At 47.6% G+C, this 11,882-nt stretch overlaps 1 protein-coding gene across 1 annotated transcript in view; it reads right to left on the bottom strand.

Annotated features, from left to right (window-relative positions):
- Positions 1-520: 520 nt before the first annotated feature.
- Positions 521-11,882, bottom strand: part of Pnpase (polyribonucleotide nucleotidyltransferase 1) — a 71,991-nt gene continuing 60,629 nt past the window's right edge. The window contains exons 22-23 of the mRNA XM_077681717.1: positions 7,819-7,897; positions 521-882 (exon numbers count right to left, since the gene is read on the bottom strand). Coding sequence (XP_077537843.1) covers positions 733-882; positions 7,819-7,897 — 229 coding nt within the window. The 3' untranslated portion in view covers positions 521-732. The remainder of the gene's footprint in view (positions 883-7,818; positions 7,898-11,882) is intronic.

Below are 11,882 nucleotides of genomic sequence, written 5' to 3'. Positions count from 1 at the left end.
GTCTTCCTTTCTGGCTCTCCCAAACCCGCATGCCCTTTTTGAAACAATCCCAGTGTCACTGGCTGGCTGCTGCTGCATATCCAGGCTCCAGCCTTGCGCCCAGCAGCAGAACTGCTCACCGACTGCACACTTTTGAAGGGGACTCACACAATCAAAATCCTAGGGAGCATATAAAATTATGACCCACAGGCTTAAAAGGCATCGTGCACCAATACGCAAAGTTTTACAGGTTCACAAAAATTATCCTGACGGCGCAGTTTGGCTATTTTTGACATATATTCCTTCTCTACAAAAACCAAAAATAATAAAGTAGCTCAGCTAGTTTGCACTGGACTGCAGTTCCCGTCCAGCAACTTTTATTTTTTTTATTCGACTTTGTGAAGTAAACAAACTTGGCCATTATGATGACATGTGTAGATCTGTAAAGCCTATTGGAGAGCGATGGTCATGAGTTCGTAAACTCCATAGGATGGTGGTTGAGTGAGTCCCCTTCAAATGGCACCAAGGCAAAGCACAGACACAGGAGCATCAATTTCGTTTATTAGCTATACAGGTTCTCTCCCACACTTGACCGGGTCGATTATATATACACCTAAATGCAGGGAACTTGCCAACGAGTGGACGAAGACCCACGTTTACACCGGTGCGCACTGGGGACAGGTTCTTGGCTACACGAGAGCAAACGGGGCCCATGTGAAGAAGGCAGCGAAGCTGGAGGCCAGAGGCTGTGTCTCAAGACGACAGGTTCCGGATGACGCTCGAAGGGGGGCTTTGGAGCACTTTTCGGGACAGGCGCATCTTGCCGCTCACGGGGTCGCGCCCAAAGTACTTGACGGTGATCTCCTGGCCTTCTTCCAGGCCCAAGGCGCTTGGGTGGCTCACCTGCACAGGCACATGGGCGTTGCCGATGAAGGGGACATGCACAGGGCTTCGTAATAATATAAATGGTATTCGTTGAAAAGTTTAGCTGTCAATTTCTTCGCTTGGCAACACCGGAAACGGCCACAGGCATGGCCAATGCCCCACAGACATGGCGCGGCTTGGGCCACTGCGCCCGCACACCGCGGGGTGTTGGGGGGGGAAGGAAAAAAAAAAAAACCAGCACCGTGCATCATCTGCTGTTTCAACCCGATTCTCAATGGTGGGGTCAACAGAGATGTTATTAATCGCACTCACACTGGACTCGAGGCAATACTTCGTGTTCGGAGAGGTAGAGTGCAACACAGTCATGTGCTTAGCATGGACAAGTACCGCCATCTCGCGGAGCCCGACATAGCCAGTGATAGCGCACTCACACGGTTGTCTGCATGTGCGCCTCGCCAGTGAATACAAGCAATACCGTATTTACTCCATTATAAGGCGGTCCTGATTATAAGGCAAGTACGAGTCAATGGGCCCAAAAGAAAACGCTTGCCCACTATATTACAATGCAGAAGAACAAGCTAGGAAATTTATTTGAAGTGCCAGCCCGAAGAAAAAAGTGCAAAAGCCAATTGTATAAGTGCATATTGGTTCGTAGAACAATCCAATAATCACTAGCAATTATCTTCTGATGAACCAGTGCTCTCCTTGCTGCTATTACCAGTCTCTGCATACCAATTGAATTTCGATTCAAAACAATAACAGGCCTTCCACTCTAACCTCCCCTGCTGCAAAGCAAGCATTGAAGCTTTTACCTCAAATATAGGGCGGGGACAACCTTTGAGGAAATGGTTAAAAAAACAAAAACCTCATCTTATATTGGAATAAATATAGTATACCACAGCAAAATTTGTCCCTGCAGTCGCGTGCCGTCAAGGGCGCGGTCATATACGGTGGAATTTCGTTCATACGAATCTCAAGGGGCAGCAAAAATATTCGTATCACCCGAAAATTCGTATCATCAGAAAACGAGAAAAAATGGAAACGTGCCGCGCATGCGAGAGGCAGCGGCAAACATGGCGTCGGCTCTTGCCTTTAACTCTTTCACGACGGCACCATAGCCAATCGGAAGCCTGCGTCCGATGATTTTAAATCTCCCGCAAAATCTGAAACCCGCGCTCCACAGACAACTATCGCCATCTGGTGTGTTCATTGGCAACTTCTTTTTCAATTTCGGTTTCGTTTGTTTATGTGTCTCGTGTGGTGGCAGTGTAGGAAGAGAAATTTGAACCGAAGGGGAAGGGGAGGAGGAGGAAAAATGGCGTCGGGTTCGTGCCGCGCTCCGCACAGTCGGACTGCTGTAGCAAGCACTTCGGCAGCTCCTGGTGTCGATTTTTCTGATTCCAGCAGCAGTGAGGGGTCAAGCAATGATGTGGGATCTTCAGATTTCAGTTAGGACGACGAAGCTCCGGTTCAGGTGCCTCGCACTTTAACAAGCGCTGGCAGGTAATTTCGTTGCAACTCCGCGCTGTATTTATAAACAAAACGTGCTTCTTATCTGATGACTGCGGTTTTGATTTTGTGTTTAGGGTCTCGAGAACGTACAGCCGGGATATTTTGCTAAATGCACCGTGCCGTATCGCGCTATCACCTTCACAATAACCTGGCGCTTGTGTCTGATTAGCGCTGCAGGGTTCAGGTGCGACGCTTGTCGAGAGCGCTCGATTTTTTTTCTTGTTTTTTACCACCGAACTGATAAGGATTTTGTACGAGGACACAAAAGAGTATACCGTAATTACCCGATTCTAACGCACCCCCGATTCTTACGCGCACCCGATTTTCCTGACAAAAAACCGAAAAAATTGCACCTCTGTTTGTAACGCGCACGGAACTGTGTGAGCAAGAAAAACGAATGCGAGAGAAACGGGTGATTTATTTCCCGAAGTAATCTCACTCATCTCACTCCTCGTCGCTCTCCGCTGACCACAACATCTCGTCCTCGGTGCCGTCAGGCACGTTTGCGATGCCACACTTCTGAACTAACGTTCAACCATGGTCGATGGGATCGTGGCCCACGCTTCACACGCCCATACCACGAGCTTCTCCAGAGGCGCACGCTTCAGCCGACCGCTCGTTTTGAACGCGTGAGAGCCGCTGCTGCCATTGCTGTTATCAAGCGCGCAAGTGGAACGATTTGACGATTTGTGTGAACGCCGATAGAAAAGCCTATGCGCCTATGCTTCCTGCGTCCGAAAAATCGTTGCTAAAAGCTTTAGCGCCATCTTGACATGGCGATGGAGATGGGTGGGACGAAATTTCCGCTGTTTCGGTTTCGGTTTCGTATCCGATTCTAACGCGCATGCGATTTTTCGACCCATTTTTTCGGAAAAAAAGTGCGCGTTAGAATCGGGTAAGTACGGCACTTGGATGCACATTTTACAGAGACTCACTCACCCTTGAGTGCCCTCGCGGCGTGGCACAGCCGTCAGTTGCGCTAGGTTGACGGGCCCTCAAAAATTCAAAACTTGGTGTACACTGTTGATTTATATATTGAATCATAGCCAAGGAACGTAGGAACAATTTTTATATATTAAAATACCTGAAATAATTTTTAGTCTCGGTAAAAGTGCCGATTTGTGTTTTTCGTATACTTTTCTTGGGGGCTTTTTTCTGATTACTTGACGAATAAACTGTAAGTAATTGTACCTTTAACAAAACTGCTGGTTTGTGTTTTGAAGAGCAATCTATAAGCTACAATTTCATGCATAGCAAGGCTACGTGTGTCCAGTAGCTCAAGAGAAAAAAAACGTTTTGTGGAAGCACTTAAAATCGGCCGTTTTTCCGCCGTAACGAAAGAGTTAAGAGGTGCAAATAGCTTTAGCGACCGCTTCTAGCGTTTTGTAATAACGCAGCTCAAGGTGTAAACTAAATTGCTCATGCGGGAAAGGAGCTGACACTGTGGGAGAAAGCTGCACTATAAAATGTCATCCACGCCAAATATCCGCTGCGGAGGTGGCCCAGCCAGCTGCTGCGACCGCTTCGAAATTGCCACCGTGGGGCACACGTCTCCCCATTGGCTTAAGTCGTGAGGCTCCTCCCACTGCCGTTCGCAACAACCGAGGCAGAGGATGGCGACGGGGTGTCGGGCTGGGGTGCCGGGCTGAATCGTCAATGCGGGCGTCAAAAGAATGCGCGCTCATCACCGACGCGAAGCATGAACCGCATGCGATTCGTGCGACTCGGCGTTGCGCGCCTGTCGCCCCCGCGTCAGATTCTACCTCTTCAGGAAATGACACGCGTCGTGCGCGGCAGTGGGAGGAGCCTGACGACTTGCGCCAATAGAGACGCGCCCCTCACGGCGGTAGTTTCTAAGCGCTCGAGAAAGCCGGCTGGTGCGGCTGGCTCCGCCGGAGATAGTTAGGCTTAATACCCCTGCCGATATTTCATGGGTGCTTTCACTTGTGGCGCGGATTATGTTTTATAGTACCGCTTTCGCCCTCATTATAAACTCCTTTACTGCACAAGCAACTTCGTGCTTGCCTTGAGCGGCACTTTATAAAGCGCTTAAAAGAGGTCGCTCGAGCTCCCGCAACGGCTCCCAACACCACTTCGTGGCCAAAGCCGCCGCCATGTTGCCATCGCCGGCCAGGTCGCACATGTCAGCACGCCTGTGGCGTGCGCTGCGCGTTTTCGCGAGCAGAAAACGCTCCATACGGCTCACGTTTAATGCTTTTGTGCCCGCGTGCAACCAAGGCCGCACGAACACTCCCGCCTCCCGTCCATGCCGCAGTCGTCTGCTTGCGGCGCGTGTTCGTATCACCCGCACCGGAGTAATAAATGTGTATGGATCATCCAAATTTTTTTACATCTCATACAATGCATTTTGGCTGGGGAATTTTGAAAATTCGTATCACAACGAAATTCATATCAACCGAATTCGTATCACCGAGATTCCACTGTATCACGTAGCAACATTCATCTCCTGCTTCACCTAGATAGCCACATGGCCCCCTTTCACTCTGGATGCCAGAATCAACGAAAAGGGAGATTTTTTTTTTTTACTCGTTCACCTTGCACGAAGCTTCTAAGTATCATCTGACACTGCTTTACGCAGGCGCTACCTTCACAGGCTAGCACTCACATTAAGCACTGGTTTTATACCATTACACAGATAATGCCAGTGCCGCACAGAGCCATAGTGTGGTGTACAAGCCCCACTCAAGACTAACGCCTCTTACGACGACTGGCATTGCCATTGCTGCTTTGTTCCCCATTCTGCACTTCCATACTGGTCGGGTCATGGGGGTGATATTCAGTTCCAAGATGGGTACAAGCCCAGCACTTCCGCTGTGACGCCAAACATGAAATAAACGTGTTCATATGCTGTGCCGTGCTTCTGAAGTGCTTTAAACAATTATCAATATCACTCCGCCCTTGTTTACGATAAGAACGTGCAGAACTGAGCCGAGAAAACATTTCACAGTAACAAAAAAAAAAAAAAAGACATCTCCCCTGACATAAAATCTGGGGAGGGGAGAAGCATGCAGTGTATAAGTGTATTCTCGGCGCCTTGGCGTTTTTCCCAATGGAGATGAAAACGGCGTGCAGCCCACGGAGATGAAACGTTCTAGCGCGACGCGTTGGAAAACGAGTGTCCTGGTGTTTTAGTACTATGACAACATGAGACGACGACGAAAAGAGACTGCAGACAGCCCAAACCCCTAAGGGGCGCCGCCCCTAAAACCATGGGTATTGGAAAAGTTTTGCTACTGCTGTGGCTCAGACCCAGGCTGTTTGGGCCAAAAAAGACGATCCTACTAATTAGGCTACTGGGTGTGTTCAGATAAGGACAGCCAAAGTGGTGCCATGACCATTTTTTGTTTGAAATGAAACTTTAATATTGTGTAGAGCACTGCATCCCCACCGTGGAACTGGCATTAGTTTAGTGAGTAACGCCATAGTTGATTTAATAAAAAATTATTTAAAACGCGATCGGGCCGGGCTACTTACATTGCTCGGTGTGGCAAATTTGGGACCCGTAAAACGAAGCGAAATTTTTTTCCAAAGTTTCATAATTTTTTAAACAAATATTTGCAAACTTTTCTGCTGGATTCATGAAAATTGAATTTGCAATATTTATATTTCTTGAGAAAATATTTCTCAAACTTAGTAGCGAGAGCAATGTCGTTCAAAAGTGGCACCTCTAAAAAAAACATTTTTTTACGCATCACCCTAAAGTCTAAGCTGTCTAGTTTTTTATACGTGTTTACGAGGGGCTGCTGAACACCTCATACTCTTCTCAATGCTCTACCAAAAAAATTTATGAAAATACCGCTTCGTGAAATGCGACAAGAAATGAAAATTTGGAAAAAAGGTCCACCTTTCGACGTCATTTAAAAAAAATCATGTTTATCAATTTTCGCGATATTTACGCAAAATGGCACTCAATTACTGAGTATTCTAGAAAGCTAAACATTTGTTTTGTATAGAAAGCTAAACAGTTGGGAAGACAAAGTTGTTTTGCAGTTGGCGCTTCGCATGTACCAGGTAGAACGGAAATACTACACATACTATGACGATCGCATGTCAAATATTCTCAGTGCCAGCAGCGATGTTACTTGCTTATAAATGGGGTAAATTACCAAAAATGTGCGATTAAGCAGCATCAGAAATAAAACATATGGGTTTATGACACAGCTAGGGCAATGCGATAAAGAAATAAAATGTTAGCCCTACTCTGGTGGGAGAAACAAGCTCAGAAACCTCACAATTATTTTCATGCCTACCGCAACTAACAAGTGGAACAATGGGTAAATATGAACACCATGATCAGTTTTCTTTATATCAGGCGCTTTATTTTTCTAAAATGTAAAAAACGGCCATAATTATTTGTCTTTTTTCACTGCAAACTGCTACTCAACCGTTGATCGGACATTAAAAAAATGTGTTGAATGTGACCTCATTTTTCCGAGTTAGAACAAAAATAATGCAACAAATGTTTAGCTTTCTAGAATACTCAGTAATTGAGTGCCATTTTGCGTAAATATCGCGAAAATTGATAAACATGATTTTTTTTAAATGACGTCGAAAGGTGGACCTTTTTTCCAAATTTTCATTTCTTGTCGCATTTCACGAAGCGGTATTTTCATAAATTTTTTTGGTAGAGCATTGAGAAGAGTATGAGGTGTTCAGCAGCCCCTCGTAAACACGTATAAAAAACTAGACAGCTTAGACTTTAGGGTGATGCGTAAAAAAATGTTTTTTTTAGAGGTGCCACTTTTGAACGACATTGCTCTCGCTACTAAGTTTGAGAAATATTTTCTCAAGAAATATAAATATTGCAAATTCAATTTTCATGAATCCAGCAGAAAAGTTTGCAAATATTTGTTTAAAAAATTATGAAACTTTGGAAAAAAATTTCGCTTCGTTTTACGGGTCCCAAATTTGCCACACCGAGCAATGTAAGTAGCCCGGCCCGATCGCGTTTTAAATAATTTTTTATTAAATCAACTATGGCGTTACTCACTAAACTAATGCCAGTTCCACGGTGGGGATGCAGTGCTCTACACAATATTAAAGTTTCATTTCAAACAAAAAATGGTCATGGCACCACTTTGGCTGTCCTTATCTGAACACACCCTACTGAGGCTGACAGCGGGGTTCTTTCAGCAGCTGCTCAAAACCACCGAAGGGGTGTTCGAAGTGAACCAGCAGGTGGCACTGGGGGTGCGCAGGAAGTGTAGAGCTTGTACCCACCCACAGTGAAGCTGTTACAGCGAGACAGGCACCACGATGATGACAGCGTGGAGCCATGACACACGTGTGGGCAAATTTCTTCTCTCGCCACCACACCCACATGACATTCAGTGGCGAAACAAAGGCTGCCAGGGCACAAGACGTCACACGAGCCGAGCCAAGCCAAGCAAGCCAAACGCACACACTGCAGTGCACACTGACCTTCCTTTGGTCCAGCTGAGAGTTGTGCAGAAGGGTCGGGGTCATCGTCGGGTACAGGGTCACCATCACGCCCGATTCCCTGCAAGTCACACGAGAACAAGAGGGCCATTAACAATGAAAGGACGCGTCTCAAAAGACTTGGAACAACATGCACAGAATGCTGCTTGCACAGCCAGCGCGCAAATTTCACTAGTGGCGTACCGTATTTACTCGAATCTAACGCGCACCTTTTTTCCAATATATCGGGTCCAAAAATTGGGTGCGCGTTAGAATCGAGTACGACCCTAAATCTCCGATATCATATCGCCATCGGCATTTCAAAATGGCCGCCTCGTACGCACTTCGAGCCTAGCTGTCTATGCCTAGCTGCAGTATGGTAGCTGCAGTAGCGTGGTAGCGTCCTCTGTGTGCTGTGGTAGTACATGTGCTTAGGTTAGTCTACCCGTTTTCTGCGTTTGATCTACCAGCATGGACGTGCCGACAGCGAAGATACGCCGAGTTCATCATGATGCCGCTTTTAAAAGGAAAGTCATAATGTGTGCGGAGACGGACGGAAATCGGGCCGCATCACGCGCATTCGGAGTTCCGGAAACATGCGTGCGGGACTGGCGCAAGCAGCAGGAGACTATTTTCGCCAGCAAGGCTACACGAAAGGGCTTCAGTGGACCGAAGCAGGGCCGGTTCGCCGAAATAGAAGAGCGGCTCGCAGAATACGTTCAAGAGCAGCGAGCGGCGCAGCGGCCCGTGACGACCGAGCTGCTCAAAGTCCGGGCGATGCAGTTAACTTCGCTGCATGGAGGTCGACGCGGAGCGATTTCAAAGCAAGCAGGTGCTGGCTGACGGGTGCGCGTTACAATCAAGATTTTTTTTTTTTCGGGGGGGAGGTCACGAAAAACGGGTGCGCGTTACAATTGAGGGCGCGTTAGATTCGAGTAAATACGGTACATGAGCACAGTTACTCAATGTCACCAGTTGTGAAACTCCCCATAGGCCTCACGCATCAAAAGCCAGTTTGCGATTGACCCCCCTGGGGACGGGGTCAAACAGGGGCAAGCATGGGGCAATTTAACTAGTGTGCTACCTGCCAGTAGAAAGATGAAGTAGCACTCAAATGCTAGCAGCTGCTGCCGTAAGTCGTAAAAAGACAGACCCTAGAACCACAAGTAAAAATTGCCTAATGTAGTGTTTGCTACTTTGAAAAGGAAGCTTCATTTTACAGGGTTTTGTTATTAGGTAAACATTTAGCAAAGTTCAGTTCTTTGTCACCCAGGTGCCCCTCAGCCTCAATGAAGCGGGAGTGCTCACATGGCCTGGACTCTGAAGCCGAGTTTCGCAACTGGTTTATGTCGAAGAACCGTGTAAAGCAGTTCTGAGCACCGGGGAAATTATTCGTCCATGGTTGAAGGGACCCTGCAACACATCAACTACTTGGAATGTATTTTGGGGCACAGTCTATTGTCCCAGCAATCTCCTCTCGCAAGAATTATAAAAATCTGTTCACTATCACGGAAACTATGCACGATAAGAAATCGCACATAATTGTTCCCTCTCAATTTGACTGCGGACAAAGCGACAAAAGCTGGGCGCCCTCTCCCGGAGAGGGGGGCAGCTCATGGCGTTCTCTTCGGCAGCCCTCGATATATGACATGCCGCGGAGTTTTCTCCTTTTCTCCACAACGAGGAGGGGTCTATTTCCGGTCTGGTGCCACAAAAAAGCAGGCTTAGCAGCCTGCTTGCAAGTGCACACTCAGGCTGGTAGGGCGTTTTTGAAGCAATAAACGTTTGCTGTTGAGTGGTCTCGTTGAAAGGGAAGTATTGAGTTCGTCACTCAAACTTTGCGCACACCAAAAACACAAAAGAAACACCAAAACTGTGCGCACAGGTGCAGGCATACAATAGGTTGGTACACAGTGCCGGCAACGGCACATCGTCACAAGAAATGTGAGAAATACGGAGGGAAGTTGACCAGCGACAGCCAATAGGTCAGCCATGGCCCAAATGACGTCGTTTAGGCCATGCCAGGGGTACATAATGAGGAAAATTGAAGAGAGCGCGGTTGGTTTTCCTGCGTCTTTCACAGCGATTTGTGCACTTACCGCTCCACGTGCACTTGTAATATTTGGCTCAGGTATTCCTGACAGTGTAATCTAAACGTTGCGCAGGTTTACTTGCACTGCACAAAGAGTGTTGCAGGGTCCCTTGAACAGTAAGTCGCAACGATAAGAGAACACAAAACAGGTGTGTACCAAAGCTGAGTTGGTGTTACCTTGCAGACATTACTTGCATATTCAGAGGAGATGATTGTCAACTCTACTATCACTATTCAGCTACAGTTAAACCTCGATGTAACGAACTTCAATGTAACGAAACCCTCGATGTAACAAACCACGGAATTTTTTGTAACTTCAAGTGTATGCACACCATGTATTTTCACCCTCTGTGTAACGAAGTCCCGTTTGCCGGAATTTCAATGCAACAAAGTTTCATGGAGAACTAGGCATGAAATTTAAGTTGTAGAAGTAGGTTTTGGGAGACGCAAGCGCTGAAATGGGGTCCCAATAAAACGTGAATGGCGACACGGGCCGTCCAATGCCGCGAATGCAGCCAGCCACGGAGTCTTTGAGTAAGCCCCTTGGCGCACTGTTTCTGTCGGAGCTTAATCGTCTACGGCTTAATTGGCATCGGCGTGAACCGCACGCAGCGTTTTCTCCCTGCAAAAACGCAAAACATGCCCCCCGAGCCACAGGCGCGCTGACGCAACTGCCGGAGACCACCCATGCGATGCGGGTAGCTCCAGCGACCGCTTCTAACCGCTCGCTGAAACGCAACTCGAGGGGCAAATGAAGAGGGGCATGCGAGAAAAGAAGCGGATAACGTGGGTGAAATTTTCACAGTAAAAGGTCATACGCGCCGCTTACGAGAGCGCCCATCAAATATCCTCCGCGGTGGTAAGCCTAATCGCCTCTGGCGTTGCCACCGCCGCCACATGCCGCCGCTTTGCACTTCGTTCGAGTTCGCTCATGCTTGTTGGGTTTCATCGTCCCAGCAAGCATTTGTGAATCTTTATAAACCTTGCACGTGCGTTTTTTTTTTTTTTTTCCTTCACCGGTGTTCGCGATTGCGTGCCGGCGTCGGGAAGTGAGTCGCGCTGCACGCGGCAGTGGGAAGAGCCTGACCAGTTTCGCCATGGTTTCGCCAATGGGGAGGCGCGCACCCTATGGCGGGAGCTTCGAAGCGCTCGGGGATGCCGGCTGGCTAGACGATAAGGCTTACCGCTGCGGAGGATATTTGATGGGCGCTCTCATAAGCAGTGCGTATGACGCTTTACAGTGAAAATTTCGCCCACGTTATCCGCTTTTTTTCTCGCATGCCCCTCTCGTTTGCCCCTCAAGATGCGTTTCAGCGAGAGGTTAGAATCGGTCGCTGGAGCTACCCGCATCACACGGGTGGTCTCCGCGGCTGCGTCAGCACGCCTGTGGCTCGCAGGGCGCGTTTTTGCGGGAAGAAAACGACGCTTAATGCGGATCACGCTGATGCCCGCGTAGACGATTAAGCACCGATAGAAACAGAAACAGTGCGCTGGCCGTGTATGCGCGCCACGTTTTCTTTTTCAGGAAATGCTTCACGGGATGAACACTTCATTATAACCGTGAATTTCAATGTAGCGAAATTTCAATGTAACGAATTAAATTACGAATTTTACCGACTTCGTTACATCGAGGTTTAACTGTATTCAGATAACCAAAGCTGCTGAGGCAGTTTGAAATCACTGGAGCAAGTTTGCATTCGGCATATAACCCCGTCAGACCCCGTGCCAATCTCAGCTGGCAAGTGACAAAAAATCTACCAACCAAGTTTTAACCACTACACTCAGATAAAGGTTAATAAAGGCAAGAGCTGATGTAGTGTACCACGTCACCAAAGCAACAGACCCGGAAATTAACATGTACGTGTGTTTTGAAACAAGACTGCGTTTAGTGCATGACATTGTCTGCTCGCTCTGATGTAGTTTGTTTGGCGTTGCTGCAGTTATTATCATTTCTCTAAAGAATTACAAGATGGTC

This window comes from Haemaphysalis longicornis, unplaced genomic scaffold, assembly GCF_048455015.1.
Source record: "Haemaphysalis longicornis isolate Haplotype H1 unplaced genomic scaffold, Haemaphysalis longicornis Haplotype H1 scaffold_8, whole genome shotgun sequence".
NCBI classification, from domain to species: Eukaryota; Metazoa; Arthropoda; class Arachnida; order Ixodida; family Ixodidae; genus Haemaphysalis; species Haemaphysalis longicornis.
This window is presented reverse-complemented; position numbering and strand designations above follow the sequence as displayed.